This window comes from Panthera onca, chromosome A3 (genome assembly GCF_046562875.1).
Source record: "Panthera onca isolate mPanOnc1 chromosome A3, mPanOnc1 haplotype 2, whole genome shotgun sequence".
Taxonomy (NCBI): domain Eukaryota; kingdom Metazoa; phylum Chordata; class Mammalia; order Carnivora; family Felidae; genus Panthera; species Panthera onca.
In genome coordinates this window covers 110,633,339-110,656,481 of record NC_138341.1, presented here as the reverse complement: position 1 = coordinate 110,656,481, position 23,143 = coordinate 110,633,339, and the positions used below count along the sequence as shown (strand labels likewise).

At 42.0% G+C, this 23,143-nt stretch overlaps 1 protein-coding gene across 7 annotated transcripts in view; it reads left to right on the top strand.

The window, feature by feature from the left end:
• PTPRA (protein tyrosine phosphatase receptor type A) overlaps positions 1-23,143 on the top strand; it is a 159,507-nt gene that overhangs the window by 108,223 nt on the left and 28,141 nt on the right. For 6 of the 7 annotated variants that reach the window (XM_060613629.3, XM_060613624.3, XM_060613616.3 and 3 more), the window contains 5 exons: positions 807-891; positions 2,087-2,160; positions 2,387-2,523; positions 15,720-15,810; positions 16,727-16,803. In XM_060613629.3, the coding sequence (XP_060469612.1) occupies positions 807-891; positions 2,087-2,160; positions 2,387-2,523; positions 15,720-15,810; positions 16,727-16,803 (464 nt within the window). Of the gene's footprint in view, positions 1-806; positions 892-2,086; positions 2,161-2,386; positions 2,524-11,284; positions 11,379-15,719; positions 15,811-16,726; positions 16,804-23,143 lie in introns of those variants that run through there. The other variant, XM_060613659.3, reaches the window with a different exon arrangement.

The following is a 23,143-nucleotide window of genomic DNA, read 5'->3' as shown; positions in this document are numbered from 1 at the left end:
TTCGTGGTGGGGGTGTGGGACTGGAGGAGGATGAGTCGGCACCTGGTTAGCTGCCATGAGAAAGGAGGCTAAGTATTGGGTGGATAGGAAGCCAGGTCCTTTGGAATGAAGGGAGGAGTTGTTCTGTCTCTGAGCCAGATGTTGCTGTAGTTGAGCTCCTGGTAAAAGGTAGCCATGCAAAGAGGTACAAAAGAGTACCCGGCATTTTTAGATATGTAGTGCTTAAGGATTTAATGTCCGTTGCTTTAATCAGGAACATTATTCTCTATGCCAGGAAACCATTTGAGTTTACAATAGGAAAACTGCCCTTTTACCTTCCTCTCCTATCCTCTAGATGGAGCCCATTGAGACTAGGACAGAGTGCACTGATGGCCCTACACACCTAGCTTGCCATCAGGATTGATATGTTCATGCTTTCAAATATTTGAGGGTTTTTTGGTTTTTGTTTCTTGTTGTGTGTGTGTGTGTGTCTGTGTGTGTCTGTGTGTGTCTGTGTGTGTGCGCGCGCGCACGCGCTATGCACTGTTTTAGGCTCTATAGCAATGAAAGAAACAGAGTCTCTGCCTTATAGGGCTTTTATTCTAATGCAGGGAGCCAGTAAACAAATGTCCAAATCAGAGATGGGATGGGCGTGTCACTCTGGGTCCTCACCCTACCTTTTGCCTCGCCTTCCACCCACACTGGCCCTGGGGTGGCAGTGGAACATGTTCTGTCTCTCACTCACTATCCATGGCCTGCCATCTACAGAAGCATTGAGTGAGCTCTCCATTGCATACGATGGTAATGACGTATTCTCTCCATTTCAGATGAGACGCCAATTATTGCAGTGATGGTAGCCCTGTCCTCTCTGCTCGTGATCGTGTTTATTATCATAGTTCTGTACATGTTAAGGTGAGCATGCTACAGCTTCTACGTTCTCTTGGACTCTGTTTCAATACCCCAGGGTCTCAGTATGCCCACACAGTCCAGAAGATAGTGAGATAAGAACAGTGAATAGGATAGAGGGGACTGCCTTGTGATACTAAAATTAAAATTCTACGTAGTAATGGTTTAAAAGCTCTACATGGTCTTCCTCAAGACCCAGCCCCTCCGCTTTGCTTCCATCTGCCCAAATCCAGTCCCCAGCTCCAGTTTAACCTAAAGCCCAGGATGGTGGTTTGAGGTTGAGGGAAAAGATATAATCTGTGTCATTGCTGTTAGGTGGGTTAAGATCCTCAGATCTAACCCTACTGTAGCAACCCCTAAAAGTACCTGAATGGAGAAGGTGTGCTGACTAGAGACCTATATTTCTAGTTGGGGGTTTGGGGACACACCTAAGATCTAGGATCCCTGACCCTGGTGTGCTGAACTGAACGGCGTGAATTACAGAGTTCCCCCTTCTGACTTTCTTCAGGGTCCTCTAGATATTGTTCATCAAACAGGAAGGAAAAGCAAGCAAGGGGAAGCCAGGGGAGAGAAGAGAGAGATGCATTTGTCCTCTTCTTGCTAAAGTTACTGCCCTGGCTAATTGGGATTAACTCTGCCCTTATCTTTGGCTTAAGCTGCTCTGTGCTCCCTCTGTTCTTTTGCAGGGAAAAAGAGAAGGGAACCTTACACACCCCTACAATTTGTCATGTGTCTCCACCATTCTGCAGGAGACTTGTAGCCAGACCTGTGCCCACCCAGTCTGAAGCTCCGGGCTTCTCCCTGATTGCACCGGGGAAATACCAGCATTTTAGCTTAATAGGGATATTCTTATCTCCCCTCCACTGTATTCTACTCACTTACCCCTTCTCCACCTGATGTGGCTGTCATCTCCAGTCAGTCCTGGAACTGGAGCCACACAGAGGAGCCATACAAGCCAGAATATACTGTTATGGCACCTGGGTTGAATTCTAGTGTGCTGAGGATGAGCAGGAACATCCTGAGGCACTCGATCACCCTGTAATGGAGCTGCCTCAGCATGTGCAGGACCTGTCTCTAAAAGAACATGTTTATTTGGTAAAGGAGATTTAGGATGCTGAATTGATACATGGAAACATAAAGCTAGTGATTGGTCTCTCCTGACTCTATGCTTGCTTTTTCACTATGAACATTTTCTCATTAGGTTTAAGAAATACAAGCAAGCTGGGAGCCATTCCAATTCTTTCCGCTTATCCAATGGCCGCACTGAGGATGTGGGTAAGGCCCCCCCTTAATGACATGGGGAACCTTCATGGAGAATAAAATCAAGAAATTAGGGGTTTCCCATCCTAAAAGGGCAGGGAGGGGGAAGACTTGAAGAAAGCAGTCCTGGTTTTTGGAGGCCTGGTGCATGAGATAGAACACCCAGTTTAGTCTCCAGAGAAGGGCTGGGTCTCCAGAGCACCTGACCATGACCAACCTTCCTCCCCCTTGTATACTGCAGAACCCCAGAGTGTGCCACTTCTGGCCAGGTCTCCAAGCACCAATAGGAAGTATCCACCCCTACCCGTGGACAAGCTGGAAGAGGAGATTAACCGGAGAATGGCTGATGACAATAAGCTCTTCAGAGAGGAATTCAATGTGAGTTCTTTGCCGAGGCTGGTGTGTCAGCAGGGAGGAAGGCAGACCAAAGGTCGGGCCTTTTGAGTCACGGGGTAGAAAACAGGTTTCTAACGGGTTAAGAGGTGAGAAATTTTCTACCAGGTTCATCTGACTCCTTTCCTATGTGATCATAGACAGGAAATGAAATAGGGTTTGCCTCACCTCTCTCATCTACCCATCCATCCATCCATCCATCCATCATCGCATCTGTTACTTTGTTTGTTTAATAAATACTTACCAAGCATCTAATATGTGTGAGGTACCAAGGATTTGCTGGGGAGCAAAAACAGATCCAGTCCCTGCACTCAGGGAACTCACTGTCCAGTAGGAAAACCCCCATAAATAAGAACAAAAATATATAAATTCAGACAGTAATATAAGGCATAAAGGACTGGTGCATAGTTGTAGGAGCCTATATTAAGAGGTGGCCTTTTAGAGTCTGGAACAGGGGTCGCAGAGTGTCTTAAGCAATAGACAATAGGAATAAGTCAGTATAGAAATGAAGACCATGAAAGACTGCTGAGCACAGGCCTCATTTGGGGTATTTAGATTTGTACTTTTTTTTTGTAACTCCCTTAAGGAAGCTGAACATGTTTGTGGATCTACCAGTTGATATTCCCAGCTACCAGTTCTGATTCCAGTTCAGAACTTCCTTGAAGAAATGTTTTAACTGAGACCTAATCATAGGCGAGGGCATTGGTAAAAGTGGTGTGGGAAATATTGCAGGCACTGGAAATAGCAGGAGCCAAGCTATCACTAGTAAGGGTGGGTAAGGGAAGAGCACATCCAAAAAATAAAGAAGGGCTGTGTGTGACTAAAGGGCAGAGACTTGGGGAAGTGGTAAGATACGAAACTGTGTAAGGCAACTGGGCCAGGCTGTAGATGTTGTGGATTGTGATGAGAGAAGAGAAAGCCATGGACCAACCAGATTTATATTCTGAGAAAAATCATTCTGGCAGCTAAATAGAGAAGAGCCCATAGGGAGACCAGAATGGATGCAGGGAGTACAGTTAGGGGCTGCAGCAGTTGTTAAGTGCCAAGGTGCTGATAGGTTGACGAAAGATGGTAATGATTAGAGAGAGGGGGATGGACAGAGAGGAACAGTTCCAGAGTTGGCTAATTCATCAACTGGGGCATTGTTAAACTCTCAGTCTCCTTCACATCTTCCTACTCAGCCATGTGTCAGCTTTGTCTTTTAGGCTGACTCCCCTCATGTTGCCAAAACGTCTTCCTCAGTTCTAAGTGCCACATGGAGGTATAACAAGGTCCAGTGGGAAAAGGATGACTGTTTCTTCCTGTGTGTCTCCTTTTATCAGTGAGGAAAACTTTCCCAAGAGCTTCTGAAGACTTCCCTTGTCACATGCTCTTTCTTAAATCAATCACAAGCAAGGGAGAATTAGGCTTACTGCAACTGACTGAGATCAGTCCAGATTTTTCCTGTGTCGTGTCGGGGTTAGGCAGACAAGCCCACAGAATGGAAGCCATAGTAGCAAGGGGGAAGGGAAGAATGGTTATTGGGTGGGTGAGTCACCACTCATACCTGTTTTATCACTGAAGGGCTTAGAGGAGTGGAGAGTGATGTGAGCAGCTTTGCACTCTGAGAAAATCATTAGCAATGATGTGGAGAATAGATAGGAAAGAGGCAAGAGTTAAAGCAGGAGACCATTTACCGGGCAAGAGTTAATGGAGTAACTTGGACTCTTTTTTGGCTATTGGAAAAATGGCATTGTGTAGTGCTCATTATTGATTGGGAACATTTACCTCATCCCCGAAGATAGCACCCAGCCTGAATACCATAGCTAGGTCCCAAATAGCCACTCTACTGTTTCATAATCTATAGTGCCCACTGCTTCTAGGTAATAGGGTTTGTGACCTCATGGCCAAATGTCTTTTTTTGTGAAATGAGTTTTTTGTTTAGAGGAATATTGCCTGAGATAAAACATTCCAGTAAATCCCTGGACGGAGGTGGTATTCCTAGAGGCGTGGTAGGCAGATTTAAACAGATATTGTGGTGAGAGCCAATTGCCATGCTACCATGGCCACTGTGTTCATGGGTTCATTGGGCTAGCACCGAAGGTAGTGGAGGAAAGGGCCGAGCAACATCTCTTGGGTTTTTAACGGTGAATGCTATCTGGTGAGCATACAGGTGAAGCATAAATATTTCCTGTCTTTCTTGTTCCAGTTGTCCACCACCCAGGGATCGGCTTAGATCCTGACCTCCAGTGAGGTAGTGTGATACCTTGCTTGAAGTTCTGTTTCCTGGAAGGATTTCTCTTCTGTACTCATTCAGAACATCCCTTAAGTAGATTATCCCGTATTAGTCCACTTCCAGAATGGGCCAGTATATCTCACAGAGCCATTTGTGCACTAGGCTGGACTTTTTTCTTCTGTTAACTGTTGATATCATTGGGAAGTTAGGTGTGTCTAGAGTGGCTAGGTGGCAGGTGTTCTGTGCACATCACTTCCATCTGGTGGTAGAATTTTGTTGGACATGTTTAAATTTGTGGCTTGTTAAGTCATATACTACTTAGCTGATAATGGGCAGCTGAAGTCACTTGAATATCTAGTTACCCATGGTCAGGCTTATCGTCTCTACCAGAGCCCGATGCTAAGCTAGCAACCCAGCTAAACTTGCTGACAGGATCATGGTTTTGTCCCCAAATCCTAAACTTTTTCATTATGATTTTTCTGCTCAGCCTTAAGCACAGACAGTTAGGGTCCCACAGAATCAACCAGAACCAATTTCTTTGTGGCCTGGGTTAGCTAGAGAGCCTTCTCTCTTTTCAGATCACTCAGTAAATGAATCAGAACAGGACACCAGCATGCATGTGGTATAGGCTGTCTTCAAAATCTAAAATGGCTCAGCATGCATCAGTCCTTCCTAAGGAGGGAGGGGGATGGGCAAGGAGCAGCAACTTGTCCTTTATGTTGGAGGGGATATCCTGACATGCCACAGGTCTTTGACTTTCAGAAAATTTGGCAGAAGTGGCAGGCCATATTTTTGATGTCCAGCCTGAACAGCTAAGGTACATAATTCCTTCAAGTCCTGTGAGCTTGATGTCATCAGCATAGTTGTCAGGGTGATGCCCTGTGAAACAGACAAAATCCTCATGAACCAGATCACATCAGAGAGAGGTCAAGATGATTAATCCCTGAGGCTGCTCCTGCCATGAGAACGGGAACTGCTTCATGTAGTCTTTGTGCACGGTAGAGGAAAAAACAGCTATTAGTCAATAGCTATATTCCAGCAGTTATGCTGATTTGTAGAAAGGAGAGTGCATCTGGAAAAGCACCTGTAAATCGGCACCTCTGCACGATTTGTATATTATAATCTGACATCCTTAAAACACTGCCAGTCTTTTATGCTAGTTTATTTTGTAGTTTGCATGTGGGGAGGTGGTAATAGGAATCATCAGAATAGCTAATACTAGTAGTTAACTGAGCACTCGCTTCATGCCATCACTAAACTCACACATGGAGATGTAGTATCTCATTTTCCTGCAACTTATAATCTTCTGTAGCAGTTCAGACCTCTGTAACTCACCTAGAGACTTAGCCTTTTGGCAAAGCTTGCATTTGCTCTTGCTATTTTAATGGTCCTCTTTATCCATTGGATTAAGAGACCATTGTTGGTATTCTGTCACTTTCTCTAGATAGCTGTTCCAACCATACATTGGGAAAAATAGGTAGTTCCTAATGTGTGCAGTTTGGGCCAAAACTCTTTCCATCTCCTGGCCTGCAAAGGGTCCATTCTAACTAGCATAAAATAGTGACATTCTGGGTTCCCAGGAATTAGTTAGCTCAAGGCCAGAACCTAATAGATCCCAAACAGTGTATTTCTCTTTACCCCAGGGAGCTACCATGGTAGGTGGCTGTGGATTCTTAAGGGAAGATGAAGAGGAAGTTCATGGTATATGAGTGTTGATGTTATGGGGCAGAGTTCTTCCTTACATATGCCTAACACTGAAGGGTTCTGGATCGTGAACTGACCCAGGCCAGGAGTTGGATGCAAAGGAGCCCTTTCTGTACCTTAGTGGTCTAGGCAGTCCCCCTTCACTGACCTAGGCTAGCTGCCTCCCATTTTTATTATTAGGAGCCTCACAATGATTTATCCACAACTAGAGATGTCAGAGCCCTGGTGACTATGGCCTCTGAGGCTTCTTCCATCCCACTAACATCACGAATCTCATTTTGAAGCCAGTCCCTTCCACCAGCATCTGACTCTGGTAAAGACTGGAAAGCACTTCTGAAAGATTCCAGTGCTTTCCATACACACGTGCACTCTCTGGGAAGGCAAATGTTATCCTATCAGGGACACAGTGAAGGTGTCACTCAGAAGGTTGAGCCTCTGGGAGCCCCTGTAGCACTGATATCCCACACTTTGTGCCAAAGGCTTTCTGGCTTTTCATTGTTATTTAGCTGGATTTAGCATTCAGTCCAGGTTTCCACTGGCCAACCTAGCCTGCCATTTTGTGGCCAGTCTCCTGAGCTGTTACACTACCTGCAGAAGTTCACTTAACCATATTATAATTTGAAATTAGAAATTTGGCCTTATCCAAGAATGATGCTCTTCCCTCCTTGGTCTGAAATCTCTAAAATCTGTATCAACAACTATTCCTATGTGATTTTTGATGATCCAACTCCATGAATTCCTGCAGTTTCCTCTAAGTATTAGCTCTTTTCTTTTCTTTTTATTTATGTATTTTAACCTCCAAATTGTGTTGTGCTTATATCCTGGCTATCCGTGAGCGATGAGAGCTGAGTTATGGGGCAGTTTTCTTCCTCATAAAAGTAGGGTGCAGTGGAGAGCATAATAAAGATTTTTAGAAGTTGGCTTTCTCCCAACTCCTCTGTTTCGGCATCATTTTCACTGTCTCACTTAAGGCCCTGTCTTTCACATGAGCCACCCAGGAAAGATGTAAATTCCATTAGCATTAACATTCAGCAGTCAGCAAAATACTGAAATCTTAACATTTGGCTCACCAAAATGCATGGCACAGTCATAGAAAGGCCCTAAGTTTTGTGCTGTCTTTGGACATAAACATTTGATGTTGGAGCTGGGCTTTTTCTTATTATCTAATAGTGTCGGAAGTTACCCCACACCTAGGTTTTAATGTTTCTCATTTCCTTTTAATTGGGATTCTTCCGCATCTTTACCACCAGTGAGAAAATATCCCAGGCGATTGCAAGCAGTAACTGAAGTCGGGAACTATGGGTGACTTGCTCTTTCTCATCCTGTAACTTGGTTGATATTTCCTTTCCCTTCGTCTGAACCCAGTGATCAGGGGTACATCGCCCTCATTTCCCCCCTCGGTCTCTCCACCACAGCCCTGTCTAATACTAAACTGCTAAGTCAGTTAAGGTTTTTTGTTTAAAAACAGAAGTCAACTCAACCAAATTAAGCAACAACAACAAAAACCCAAAGCATTAATTGGGAAGCATCAAGCTAGGGAAGCTGGCAGAATCAAAAGCTGATGTGGACTACTAGCCCTGGGGCAGAACAAGCCCTATCCTGGTGGCTCTGGGGCTCTCTAGAGAAGCCTCTGCTCCTTTCTTGGTATCACAGTCCTGAGAATCTGGTCTGGCACAGTGCAGCTCAGGTGTGACTGTGCCCACATCAGTCAGCCCTGGCTGGAAAGAGAAGGAGTAACACATAGGGCAAACATACCAGCTTGTGTCTACTGTCAGAATAATATGATCATGGGGTGAGGAAGGCCTTTTTAAGCAAAACACAAGATTCAGAATCCACAGTGGAATAGATTGAAGGATAATAAATATATTAAAATATTAAATGTTCCTATGAAAAATGATGTCATAAAATGGCCAACTGTTAGAAACGGTTTGCTGCAAGTAGAGAATTTTTCATAATACACAAAGAGCTTCTATAAACCTGTGAGAAAAAAGTAAACAGTGCAGTAGAAAAGTTAATAGTTCATAGAAAGAAACCAAATGGTCTATAAACATATGAAAAGCTCAACTACATATAGTAGTCAAGGAAATCCAGATTAAAACTAACCATTATTTTGGGCCTGTTAGATTTGAAAATTTAAGAAGATTGATGAAGTATGGGCAAAGGTATTGGGATACAGATATGCTTATGCACGGGTAGAGCAAGTTTAAATTGGGATAGCAGTGGAGGATGATTTGGCAATATCAATCAAATTTTAAATGTTTATACTATCTGACCTAACTTCTGGGACTCTAACAGAAAACCAAGTATGTATTTGTACGAGGTTGTTCATTACAGCATTATTTATAATAGCAAAGAAAATAAAATGAAAGGCAAATACCTGTCAAATCACAGAATGGCTAAATTATTTCTTGCATCTATTATGAAATTCTAGGAGTGTCTGGCTGGCTCACTTAGTAGGGCATGCGACTCTTGATCTCAGTGTCATGAGTTTAGGCCCCATATTGGGTGTGGAGCTTACTTAAAATAAAGATTAAAAAAAGAGGGGCACCTGGGTGACTCAGTCAGTTGAGTGTCCGACTCTTCTCCTCAGCTCAGGTCACGATCTCAGGGTCATGAGTTCAAGCCCTGCATCGGGTTCCACGCGGACAGCATTGAGCCTGCTTGGGATTCTCTCTCTCTCCTCTCTCAGCTCCTCCCCTGCTCACACGAGTGCATGCATACTCCCCCCGACCCAAAAGAAATAAACTTTTTAAAAAAATAAATAAAATTAAAAATAATAAAAAATGTCTTGACCTAGATTTCTAAGTCATTGTTATGGGAGAAAACACATTGCAGAGGACTATACATGGTATAATCCCATTTTTAAAAAATACTTCTTACTTTTTAAAGGTTTTATCTTTTTTTTTTAAGTAGGCTTCACACCCAGCATGGAGCCCAATGTGGGCTTGAACTCATGATCCTGAGATCAAGACTGAAGCTGAGATCAAGAGTCCGATGCCTTACCGACTGAGCCACCAAGGCATCCCCTAAAGATTTTATTTTTTAAAATAATCTCTACACCCAAGATCTCTACACTCATGACCCCAAGATCAAGAGTTACATGTTCTACTGACTGAGACAGCCATTTGCCCCCAAAAATACTTTTTAAAGTCTGGAAAAATACTGTGAGCTATGAGCAGTGGTTAACTACAAGGAGGGTAGAATATAGGAGAGACATGATAGGGAACTTTCACTTTTTACTGAATTATTTGACTTTTTTTATAAGCATATTCTTTTCATAACATTTTAAAAAGTAGAGTTTTTTAACATGGTAAATGAAACTAATGGAGCTTAGCTTTAGCATAATATCCACTGTACTTTAATGGATATATAACATGTGGAATAAAAGTTGATGTCCCAGCTTGAACTGTGCCCAGGAGTCTTGTGATCCAGTCTCTTTGGAAAGGAATATCACAAATGGGAAGTTGTTGTGGAGAAAAATTGGACCATAGAGGTGAACAGCTGAAGGGATAATAAGCATAGGACATGACAGCTGTTTTCAGATATTTGAGGCTAAAAGGAGAGTGTGTAGCATTTCTATGAAACCCAACAATGGTTGAAAGTTCTAGGCGATGGCCTTCGTCCTAGAGGTATAAGCTGGACGTTTTAAATTGGCCAGCATTTGTCTTAGAAGCATTGAATTTATCTAAAAGAAACACTCTGAAAAGCCACTTATTGAGGTCCCTAAAGCATGTTCAAGGCTTAAAAGAAAAAGACAAAATTTAGTTAGCTTCTGAGAGGAAAAGTGACAGAGAAGAGAGAGAAGAGTGGAGACAGTGAGATGGTCTGGATCTGCCATGTCACATTGCAAGCAGGATGTGACACCCTCCCTGCTCCAACTCATGACTCTACATCCTTATAGAGACAGCTTAACTCTTGGACTTCCAAGTGGCGAAGCATGTGTGTGTGATCTGGCAACAGAACTGTGTGGCATCTGAGTAAGGGGAAGGCAGAATAGCCTGTACATTGACCGAGTTGTCTCTAAATAAATGAATCAGAGTCAGAAACCTATAGGCATCGACAGGAAATGTGTCAGGGGCTTTGGAATTCAGAGGCCAGGGAGTTGGGGGTTTGGGGTGTCCAAGGGACAGAGAAGGCTCCAGCTGACCTCTGAGTTTTCCACTAGTCAGTGTAAGGTAAATACAAAAGAAATGTGTGTCTGGGTGTTGGGTCCTCCTAACCAGAACTGTTGCAATGAGATGAACTGCCTTAAAAGGAAGTAGATACCCTGTCGTGTCAGAGTCCTTAGGCACTGATGACTCTTGCTTGGGTGAGAGTGTTTGCAAGGGGATTCAGATTTAGAAGAGAATGAGACCCAGCAACCATCTGGAGATCTTAGGCAGCACAGTGAGGCAAGAAAAAAAATGAAAGGCATTAAGGATTAGAGAAGAAGAAACAAAATATGCGTCTTTGCAGAAGAGAATAATTGTCCTTGGAGAAATCCAAATACCCATCAGCTAAATTATTAGAATTAATAAGTTATTTTAGCAAGGTTGATAGATACAAAAACAGCATAAAAAATTAATGAATTTCTACACATAAGCCACAATCAGAAAATCAAATAATTTTTAAAATATGTCATTTACAGTAGCATCCAAAAGGAATAAATTTATCAAAATTTTACAGAATCTTTGGAGAAAATTATAAAAATGTTTGAAGGCATTAAAGAAAAAGCCTAAACAGTGAAGAGTTAAGATCAGTGAATTAGAAGGCTCAATATTGTAAAGATGTCAATTCTCCCCAGACTGATATATAGATTCAATGCAATTCCCATAAAAATCCCAACAGGTTTTTTGTGGAACTTGACAAGCTGATTCTAAAATTTATATGGAGGAGAAAAGATTCAAGAATAGCCAAGACATTCCTGAAGAAGAAGAACAAGGTGAGGAGACCTGCCTTACCAGATATAAAGAGTTATTACAAAATTAATTAAGACAGTTTTGTATTGGCACTGGGATAGACGGATTGACCACTGGAACAAAATAGAGAGCCCCAAAGCAGATTCATGTATGAGTGGAAACTTATTTATGGCAGAAATACCATGGCAGTTTAAAGGATGGTCTTTACAATGAGTAGTGCTGGGACAATTGAGTAACCCTTTGGAATAAATGAAGTTGAATTCTTGTTTCATACCAAGGTGTAGACACTGTAATTTAAAAGACAAAAACAATGAAACATAGAGATAGTAATGGAGGGAAGTATACTTATGAACTCACAGTGAAAAAGGATTTAAGATTTAAAATGTTGATAAAGGGAATCATTGATAAACTTGACTACATTAAAATGCAAAACTTCTGTCCATAAATAGATATGACAAAGAAAACGAAAGCGCAGGCCACAACTTTGTAAAATATGTTTGTAACAGTTGTACTGACAAAGGATGCGTATCCAGAACATATAAAGAACTCCCACAAATAAATAAAATAAATAAGCAATCCAGTCGAAAAGTAGGGGAAACACTTGGAGGGAATCCTGTTGACCAGGAAACTATGGAAAGATGGTGAACCTCATTAATAATCAAGGAAATGTAAATTAAACCTACATTTGCTGTATTTAAAGTCTGACAGCAAATGTTGGTGAAGATACAGAAAAACTAAAACACTTCACGTTGCTTTTGGGAGTGTAAATTGGTACAACTATCTCGAAAAACAGTTTGGCCTTATCTGGTAAGATTAAAGATGCTCATACCTGAAACTCTTGCACATGTGCACGAGGAAACACATACAAATTAGTGCTCAAAGCAGGATTGTTAACTGTAAACAACCCAAATATTCATCAGTAGTAGAATGGATAAATAAATGGTGTGGTCTCAAAATGGAGTGCTACAAAGTAGTTGAAGTGAATGAACTTTGGCTACCTGGAGCAACCTGAGTGAATCTTCAGAATATAATGTTGGGCAAGAGAAAAGGTCACCCCTTGATTATGATTCCATTTTTATTAAAAAAAAAAAAAAAGACTGAACAAAAAAATATAAAATGTTCAGAGATACAGAATGTGTGGGATACAAATAAAGTAAGGTGATGGTAAACACAAAATTCTGCGTTTACTTGTGGGAGGAAAAGGAAGAGGATATGAAGAGGAAGGGCCCAAAGAGAACTTCTAAGTTAAATTGTGTGATGGAGGGGCGCCTGGGTGGCTCAGTCGGTTAAGCATCTGACTCTTGGTTTCGACTCAGGTCATGATCTCAGGGTTTGTGAGTTCAAGCCCAACATCAGGCTGTGGGCTGATAGTGAGGAGCCTTCTTGGGATTCTCTCTCTGCTCCTCCCCTGCTTGCTCTCTTTCTCTCTCTCGGAAATAAATACATAGACTTAAATTGTGCAATGGATATCCTTTTTTATAAATATAAAAGTTGAAAACATTTTTTTTTTTTTTTTTAAACTTGACATTTAAAAAAAATGATTTCATTCATAGCCTGGCTTCCAGAAAGAGCTTAAGCAAGGGATGACATGGTCTTTGATGCCACCTAGTGTTTCTAGAGATTTTAACATCTGGTAGCCTTCTGGTTCAGATGCTTGTGCCTCTGTGAACTAGGTTTTTCAGAGTAGAAACTGAAAGTATAGAGTTCCCCGCCCGCCCCCCACCTTGTTTTCACCCCTGCCCTGGATTCTTCAGCGTGACCCTTTGCATGTAGCACCAAGTTCTCTGGGTCAGGCCCTTTCTTTTCTCTTGCCAAACAATGGTGCCTGTTTCTCCCTAACTTTCCTTTTAGGGGTCTCAGCCTTGCTGGAGACCTAGTTTTCCTGCATCGTCACTATGGGAAGCTGGGAATGCTGATTGGACTATAAGGTGTGGTCATTGTCCTAACTGACCCCTGAGGCCTATTTTCAAGAGTCTTGCTGTCACTACTTGTGCTCTACATCATTTTAGATAAGGGGTGTACGGAAAAATAATGTCTCTGGCTTGTCATGAGGACTTGTATCTCATCCTGCCCTGTAGCAGGGTGGAAACCTATGGACATCTAGCCTGTCTGGAAGAAGAGAAGGCAAACCGGGGGTGAACTGGGAAATTCCAGTCTTCAGTCAGGTCTCTGTTCCATGTGCAAGAGTCCAGCCCAGGAAACTCCCTTTTCCCCTTTAGGTATTGGCAGCGCAGGGTCTAAGGAAATGCCTCTCTCCGTAAAATGACATGCAGAACCTGCAGGGCTTTAACTCTGAAAGGAAATTCTCATGAGCGAGTGAAGGCAGGTGGACTATGAGACCCTGACTCCTGTTAGGGTCTCCCACTTTAGTTTCTCCTACCGTGATCTTGCTTGTTCCTGGGAAGTGTATTTGTTCTCTTCTTAAAGCTTTTGCATCTGTCTGGAAAAATTTGTTGCGTTTAGGCTGGCATTTCTTTTATTTAATGATACACTTCTTTGATATTCAAAGCTAGAAACCTGAGAGCCATCCTTTATTCCTGTCTCTCTCTTCCCAACCCACCTTCCCATCTCTAATTCTAACTCCAGAATATGTGTCAGATGCATCTTTCCTTGTACCATCATCCTTCATGCTCCCATTCTTGCCTTCCCACTGGTCCCTTTTCCACATAGCAGCCAGAGCGATTCTTTAGCATGTAAGTTGGAGTACAGTTGAAAAGCCTTACATGGTTTTCTCATACACTGAAAATAAAATTCAAACCCTCTGTTCAAGGACTTACATGGAATTGCACATACTATCCTTGCCAAGCTTCTCCCCTCCACTTCCTCTTGCCATCCTCACCAACCACATTCCACGTTGTCTACCGAATACCCTCACTAACCTTTCATTCGCCTCACACAGCCAGGCCTTCTCCTGCCTCTGGGTCATCACAGATGCTGGTCTCTGTGCCTAGAATACTACTTTCCACACTTCTCCTTCCTCATCGAGACCTACCCTTAATCTAAATTTGGGTATTTCTTAGGCTTTCTGATACTTTCTGTAGTAACATTCTGTTCTTTCATTGTACTTATCATGGTATGTAATTTATATTTATTTGTTTTATTTGTTCAATGTCTTTCACAAGTTTGTACTGTCCTTGAGAACAAGGACTGTGTATATGACTGATTCACTACTGTTGGCTCTGTATTTATCCCAGCACCTAATAGGTACGTAACGTATATCTGTCAACAAAAATAAATGAAAAGTAGTACATGAACCATGATTTACTTAACTGTTCCCCTACTGTTGAAAACTGAGGTTGTTTTCAGTTTTGGGTCGTTCCAAACAATGATAAAGTAAATAATTTGAGCAAAGATTTTTATTTCCTCAGGCTAGATTCTCAGAAGTAGAGTTGCTACGTCAAGAGTATGGATACTTTTAAGGCTCATAAAACATATTTCCAAATCATTTGTCAGAAAGGTTATCTAGGTTGGAATTTGAAACTTTCTTTTTTTTGCTTTCTGAATTTTGAATATATGGAGCATGTAAGAAGAAAGCAATTCAATTAATAAAACTTAGCTTCCCACTCCTGTAAAACTAATTTATTGAACGCTTATTCTGTGCCAGACATGAGATTATGGTATTTACTCCTCATGTGGCAGATATCATTAGCCCAGTTGTACAGATGAGGAAATGTCCTAGAAAGTTTAACAGATTTTCTCAAGTTCATACAATCCAGACTATCTCATGTCAAACCATTTATTTCTACCCACACACTTCCCAGTGCTAAAATGGTGCAGATCCAGTGTCACTTAACCCAAATCCTCTGCTTCCTAACTGCTGTGTCCATGTGAATGCTCTCCCACCCATCTGCTTGTCCTTGCTTTCTTGCCACGTGGTACGGGCGACGGGGCTGCCATACCCTTCAGGTCCCTAGAGAGGGCTTAACTCAGCTGACCATCCAGACCCCTCCTGTGTGGTTCACTCTGAGATGCTTCTCATCTTTGCATGTTGGTTAACATGGGGATAAATGGCCCATCCCTTCAGTTCTGTCCCCATTCCTGTTTACAGGGGTGGCCCATTTTGACCCAGCATTGTAACAGATCCCTAACCACTCAGTAATCATATAAAGAGCATGCTGCACTTTTAGTAACAGAAAGGGTATTCTGCCCCCTGGGGATTCTTGGTGTTAAACTCTAAGGAGCTTGCAGGCTATATTTAGAGGAGAGGTGCACTCTCTGTGTTAGGCTGCAAGTATTCCCTGGGCCCATCTTTTTCCCCCAAGTAAGGGTACAACTTGCTGTCAGGTTGGGGGATAGTGCAGCATTTGGCATGTTTGGTATTTATCCCTGTTAGTAACTTCCTGTAATTTCTCTTAACCTTTCAGGCTCTCCCTGCTTGTCCTATCCAAGCCACCTGTGAAGCTGCCTCCAAGGAGGAAAACAAGGAAAAAAATCGATACGTCAACATCTTGCCTTGTGAGTGTTCATAGAGTTTCCTGGCGTGTAATCTGAAACTGCATCTCTAGCCAGATTTTTTGAGGATGGAAAGAATCTCGTGGTTGATCATAGGAGAGCTGGTAATAAGAGTAGGGTCAAACCTTTGGGCTGGGAGAGCCTTTGTGGACCCCAGAGTGACCCCAGGTGCTCATCAAGTTCAATGAGGAGCTTGCCCATAGGCCTCAAGTTTCTGGGTCAAGAGGAGCAATTTTACCAGGACCAGATAGGAAGTATGTGGTTGTTACAGGTTTTTGTAGTGCTTATCGCAATGAAATCCTAATACAGAGTTCTCTTCATTAACCCCTTCCCAGAGTTAGTCATTGCTAGTCAGTTGATTTATAACCTAACAGACATTTGTCTAGGCCAGTGGTCTCCAAAATGGGGTGTGTATAATCCAGTGGGATGGGAGAGCAAAATGTTGAACTGTGCTTTGTTTTTATAATTGCCTTTTCAAAAAATATCCTTTAAAAAAATTTCTGGTGTATTTTTGGGTACATACTATAATAGAGATCACTATACTAGGCCTTTATAGATACTGAAGTTTTCTTATTAATATATGAATATATGCATATTACATAATTTTTTTAAATGTAATTGGTATCCTGGTTACATTGTTCTGACTTTTTTCTTTTAATGGTGTATATTGGCAGTTCATCTGTCAAGAAACAGAAGCATTCACTTTCCTTTTTATCAGCTGCTTACTGTTGCATGTTGTGAATATATCTTAATTTATTTAACTAGTCCCTGAATTATAGCTGAGATGTGTCCAAATTTTTGCTGTTATAAACAGTGCTGCATTGACATCTTAATACATGTGTGTCTCTGTGCACATAGGCACAGATGTCTCAACCGGCGTGGTTGTATCGTTAACTGAAACGTTAAATTTTTTTTCTAGATGATCATTCTAGAGTCCATCTGACACCAGTTGAAGGAGTTCCAGATTCTGATTACATCAATGCTTCATTCATCAATGTAAGGAACTTGAGCTTTTCTCATTATTACCTTGAATGACCATTGGCTACCATCTACTGGCTCCTTCCCAGCTGCACATTAGAAGGAGTATTTGTGATTGCAAGTTTTCCCTAAGGAGTCTAATTTTTTTAAGAAACTGAAAAATTCTTTTTTTTTTTTTTTAATTTAACTTGTTTTATTTATTTATTTATTTATTTATTTATTTATTTATTTATTTATTTAAATGTACATCCAAATTAGTTAGCATATAGTGCAACAATGATTTCAGGAGTAGATTCCTTAGTGCCCCTTACCCATTTAGCCCATCCCCCCTCCCACAACTCCTCCAGTAACCCTGTTTGTTCTCCAGATTTATGAGTCTCTTCTGTTTTGTCCCCCTCCCTGTTTTTATATTATTTTTGTTTCCCTTCCCTTAAAGTTCTCATATGAGTGAAGTCATATGGTTTTTGCCTTTCTCTGACTAATTTCACTTAGCATAATACCCTCCAGTTCCATGCACGTAGTTGCAAATGGCAAGATTTCATTCTTTTGATTGCCGAGTAATACTCCATTGTATATATACATACCACATCTTCTTTATCCATTCATCCATCCATGGACATTTGGGCTCGTTCCATACTTTGGCTATGTCGATAGTGCTGCTATAAACACGGGGGTGCATGTGTCCCTTCAAAACAGCACTCCTGTATCCCTTGGATAAATACCTAGTAGTGCAATTGCTGGCTCGTAGGGTAGTTCTATTTTTAGTTTTTTGAGGAACCTCCATACTGTTTTCCAGAGTGGCTGCACCAGCTTGCATTCCCACGAAAAATTCTTTTTAAAGACCAGGTAGTTTCATGTGTATTCTTATGTTTACCCTGTCATCATTCCCAGAGATTTCCCATGCAGAAATCTGAATCTAAATGTGTACTTTTCTATAAGAGTCGGTGAATCCTTTATTGAACTTATTCAGATGACTAAGAACAAAAGCAGGTCTTGTTATCTTTAGTAAAAGTATGGGAGAACAGGGCAGGAATATCTGACACCAGGTAAGTCTGGTTAGCTGTGAGGGAAGAGCTGAAACTGGGAGGGGATTTTTTAGTGGCGATTTAGAGAATGTTTACAGAAATGGTTTAAGAGACTTGAGTTACATTTTGTGGGCTGTGAGGAACCAGTAAAGAAAGTTTGAGAAAGAGAGAGGGAAAGTGACCGCAAGCTAGCAAGAGCAAACCTGACTACTGAAGCAGGATGTGTGAAGAGAACAGTGATAGAATTTGCACACCACAGTTCACAGCAGCATTAATCACAGTACCCAAAAGGTGGGAGCAACCCAAGTGTCCATCAGTGGATGAATAGATAAGTACAATGTATATACATACAGTGGAGTATTATTCAGTCTCAAAAAAAGGAGGAAATTCTGACACATTACAATTCTGAAGACATTATACTGAGTGAAAGAAGCTGGCCACAAAAGGACAAATATTTTCTGATTCCACTTACACAAGGTACCTGCAGTAGTCAAATTCATAGAGACAGAATGTAGAGTAGTCAAATTCATAGACAGAATGCCACGGGCTGAGGTGAGAGGGGAATGGGGAATTGTTTAATGAGTAGAGAGTTTCAGTTGAGGAAGATGAAAAAGTTCTGGAGGTGGATGGTGGTAATAGTTGCCCAGCAGTGAAAATAAACTTAATACCACAGAACCGTACACTTAAAAATGGCTAAAATGGGGGGCGTCCAGGTGGCTCACTTGGTTAAGCCGACTTCGGCTCAGGTCATGATCTCACGGCTCATGAGTTCGAGCCCTGCATCAGGCTCTGTGCTGACAGCTCAGAACCTGGAGTCTGCTTCTGATTCTGTGTCTCCCTCTCTCTTTGCCCCTCCCCTGCCCACGTTCTATCTCTGTCTCTCTCGCTCAAAAATAAATATAAAAAAAATTTTTTTAAAGAATACTGATGGAGAGATTAGCATTGAACATGAGAAACGGCATTTGTTCCCCTGAGATTGATGGTAAAGGAGAATATTGAATAGATAGAGATGGTTTGTAGATGTGGGTATTTAAGTTTATTTATTTATTTTGAGAGAGAGAGTATGCGAGCAGGGTTGAGGCAGAGAGAGAGGGAGAGAGAGAGTCCCAAGCAGGCTCTGCATTGTCAGTACAGAGCCCAATGTGGGGCTCAAAGTCATGAACCATGAGATCATGACTCAGCCAAAATCAGGAGTCAGATGCTTAACCGACTGAGCCACTAGGTGCCCCACATCTGTTTTCTAAGAAGTCAAGTGCTGGTTATCTGGTGGAAGAAAGGGGATTGGACTGTGACATTAGAGTAATGAAAGTTTTAGAGTAGCTTCTGAGATCAGTAAGAAAGAATACTGAAAAGAAAAAAAAAAGGGCATGTCTAGCTGCACTGAGGGGCCAAGATGGAAACCATTGATGTGTACGGCCTCAGTTGTGTGATTTTTTTCTAGCTGTACCCTAGGATTGGTAATATGCAGAAAAGTTGTGGTATTCAGACACAGGGGCTGCTTCAAGTAGTCAGCCATGTGCTAGAGGTTCAGTAGAGAAACGGAGTAACATTTGGAATGAACTGCACTAGGGAAAGGTGGTGGGGTCAAGGAACTCTAGGTCTTGAGAAGGTGGAAGAACAATCTTGGGATAAGACAAGGAGAAAGATGGAGGAACAAGAGATTACCCAACAAATAGGCTATTGGGTGAACTTCAGAAATGGAGCAGTCCAGACATGCTCACTGGAGTAGATTTGCTGACATTCTCATATGTTTTTAACACGATGGTCATGTGTTTATAGTTGGAAGGAAAGGCAGCCTAGAAGAGACATGATGGATGCCGCTAGATAAGGAAAATAAAGAAAGGCTAGTGATGAGCTGGGATTCCCAGGCTTCTTTCAAGGATTGTGATGAAGGGGATGGGAGGAACAGCTTGACTGTTACACAGAAGAATATAGCAATATATTGCTATAGAATGTATCCATGTGTAGATAAAAGAATACTCAACTAAAAGTGGTCTAGATGGGAACATGTATTTATCTTATGTAATCTGAAGACAGTTGTAGGCCAGTTCTAGCGTTGGCTGAGTCCGTGACTTTCTTAAGAAGCACCCAGATGCTTCCATCTTTCTACTTGCTTACCTTCTTCCTGTCCACATTATCTTTGTGGTCACAAGATGGCTGCAGCAGTTCCAAGCATTCCTTATAAATACAACAAACAGCATAGATGGGGAACATTTCTGCATATGCTTTACCCTTTTTAGGGAATGTGACCTTTTCCGGAAGCTTCTGCAGCACCATGCTCTTCAGGGTCAGCAGGCCAGGGTTGGATCACATGCTTATACCTGTCTCTAGTCACTAGATAGGGCATTGAGAATTACCATGATTTACCCTTCTGAAGCTGGGAGTGGTCACCTTACAAGCCAGTGGAAAGTAAATATCCAAACAAAATCATGGTTCTGATGGCAAGGAAGAAAGGGAAGAGTGGCTTTTTTAGTTGGTAACCAGCATTGTGTATCACCGTAATCAATTTGCCTCCTCCCTGCCTTGAGGGTGAAGACAGTCAAAAATTAGTTGGATGTTAAGGACATTCACTTTCGAATGTCCCCTTTCTGAGAGCTTTCTACTTTTCTTCCTTTCTGGTCTTATACTCTAATAAACTTTTGCCTGCTGCTCAAAAAAAAAAAAAGTTGGATGTTAAAGATGGTAAACAGTAAGATGGGTTTATTCATGGTGGTGGTGAGTAAGGGTCTAGGAGGAAACAAGACCATTCCTTTGACTATGCTTAGTTGGAGCTCATGTTGGGGCATCCTATAATGCTTTGATGGTTACTGAAGAGTTATTAACAGGTGAGATGAAAGTTTAGATGAAGAGAGTTAAATTTCGGACCCTTATGATCTCAGTGAAAGTAGAAAGGCAGGAAAAAGCTTAAGGTTAACTATGAGTAAGGGTCAGGGATTAAAGAAGATTTAGGTCCACGGGTTTTTTTGGGCACCTGCTTTGTGCGGAGCACCGTGTGGGTAGGCTTAAAGGTTACAGAGATAACATTTGGTCCCTGTTACGACACACAGACCATTTCCTTTAGTGAGCAATGTGTATGAAGCTAGTATTGCCAAGTTCTGTGGGGCTTAGTAGAGAACCATTCAGACAACTTGGTGATCCAGTAGAGCTAAATATTGAAGGGTAACTCTGAGATCAAGAGAAGAAAGATGGGCAGAAACTTCAAAGCAAGAGGAGAAGCATGAGCTAAGTCAGAGACTGGAAACTGCAATCTTAGATTATAAGGTATAAGATGGGAAATTTAAAAAAAGAAAAAAAAAAAGATAGGAAATCATGGGGGAATTGGTAGGGACTGCGTCTTAGAAGGCACTGAATATTAGATGTGTCCACTGGGGTTCTTAGTTGCAGATAACAGAGTCCACTTTTTATCTACCCTCATAGTCAAGAAAGGGTTTATTATAAGATACTGACTGGGTAGCTCACAAAATCTGTGGGAGAGCCAGTGAATCAAGCTAAGGTGCTGTCAGCAAGGAACAGAGCAGCTGTAGATGAGCCCAGCTATCCCATGTGACTTGAAAACCTCTGCACAGGTGCTACAGAACTGGATGCTTCTGCTGCCATACTTGGCCAAAGACCCTCTAGCACAGTCACCTTCTCACATTGCTTATTTACTTCTGCCCCAGATTTGGTATGGGAGCATCTGCTAGTAACAAACTAGATCTTACACAGAACTGAGCTGCAAGGGAGTCTGGGGAATATAGCTTTTCATTTCTCAGCCTCTATAGTAAGAAAGTCCAGCTACAAGGAGGTGGGACTGGGTGCTGAGTGAGCCATCTTGCAGTATCTGCAAATTTTCAGTACAGCTAAAGGTTTTGATTAATTCTCTAGGCAGTGAGGTTTAAAGGCGTCAAAGACAAGGAGTGACATGGCCACATTTGTTTATTGATCATTTAGGTTTGCCATGTGCAACATGGATATAGGAGGGACCAATTGGATAGTAGCAGGGTACAGATAATGAGGGCCTATGGAAGGGTTGGAGAGGAAGCAACAAAGTAAAAACTTTAAAGGTAGAATCTAGCACTTGGTGATTAATTGTATATGTGAGAGACTATAGGGTGATACTCCGTAGGGCGTATATGGAGTATAGGGTGGTCCACATGGGTGTATCCACCAGACAGTTGGTCATACTGATCTGGAGTTCAGAGGAGATATTCCAAAGCCATGGCCTTGGAAGTCATTAGTGAAAGAAAAGTGGGGCCTGGGCCCCCCCAGCCTCTGCCAGGCACACTGAGCAAGAGGGGCTCATGAGTGACACAGAGGGAGACCAGGAGAGAAGAGTATCTCAGAAGGAAAAGGATAAAGAAAGCATTGAGGAAGCATCAGGTTGTCAGCAGGGTTAGAAATCACTGGGAAATAAAGAGCAGATATGCTTTGGACTTGGAGTATAGGGGCAAACAGTGTCCTTTGCTGAAACAAATAGAGGACATTTATTGTGGGCTGTCAGTTATTCACACTTAACCAAACTTTTTCCCTCTATTGAAGAATAGTTTATACAACAAAAATGTAAATATTTAAAGTGTAGAATTCAGAATTGCAGTGATAACAGTTCTGCTGTCATCAGCATTATAAAAATATTTGGGGGGTGGGGGGACTGGGTGGCTCAGTCGGTTGAGCATCCGACTTTGGCTCAGGTCATGATCTCGCAGTCTGTGAGTTCCAGCCCCGCGTTGGGCTCTGTGCTCAGAGCTCAGAGTGTGGAGCCTGCTTTGGATTCTGTGTCTCCCTCTCTCTCTGCCCCTCCCCCACTCATATTCTCTCTCTCTCTCTCTCTCTCTCTCTCTCTCTCTCTCAAAAATAAACATTAAAAAAAGCCCATTTTTTTAAGCCTGTTTATTTTGAGAGAGAGAGCATGAACAGGGGAGGGGCAATGAGAGAGGGAGAGAGAGAGAGAATCCCAAGTAGGCTCTGCACTGCCAGCATGGAGCCCGGTGCAGGGCTTGAACTCATGAACCGCAAGATCATTACCTGAGCGGAAATCAAGAGTCAGGCGCTGAACCAGCTGAGCCACCCAGGCGCCCCTAAAAACATTTTTAACAATTTTATTGAGATGTATTCACATACCATAATTTTCACCCATTAAAGTGTACAATTTAGTGGTTTTTAGTATATTCACAGATGTGTGTAATCATCACTATCCAACTTCAGAATGTTTTCATAACCTCAAAGAAACTTTCACCCCCTGGCTATTGCCTCTTATAGAACATTTTGCCTCAATAAGAGCTTTATTGTTTGGAGCACCTGGGTCCCTCAGTTAAGCATCCGACTCTTGACCTCAGCTCGGGTCTTGATCTCAAGGT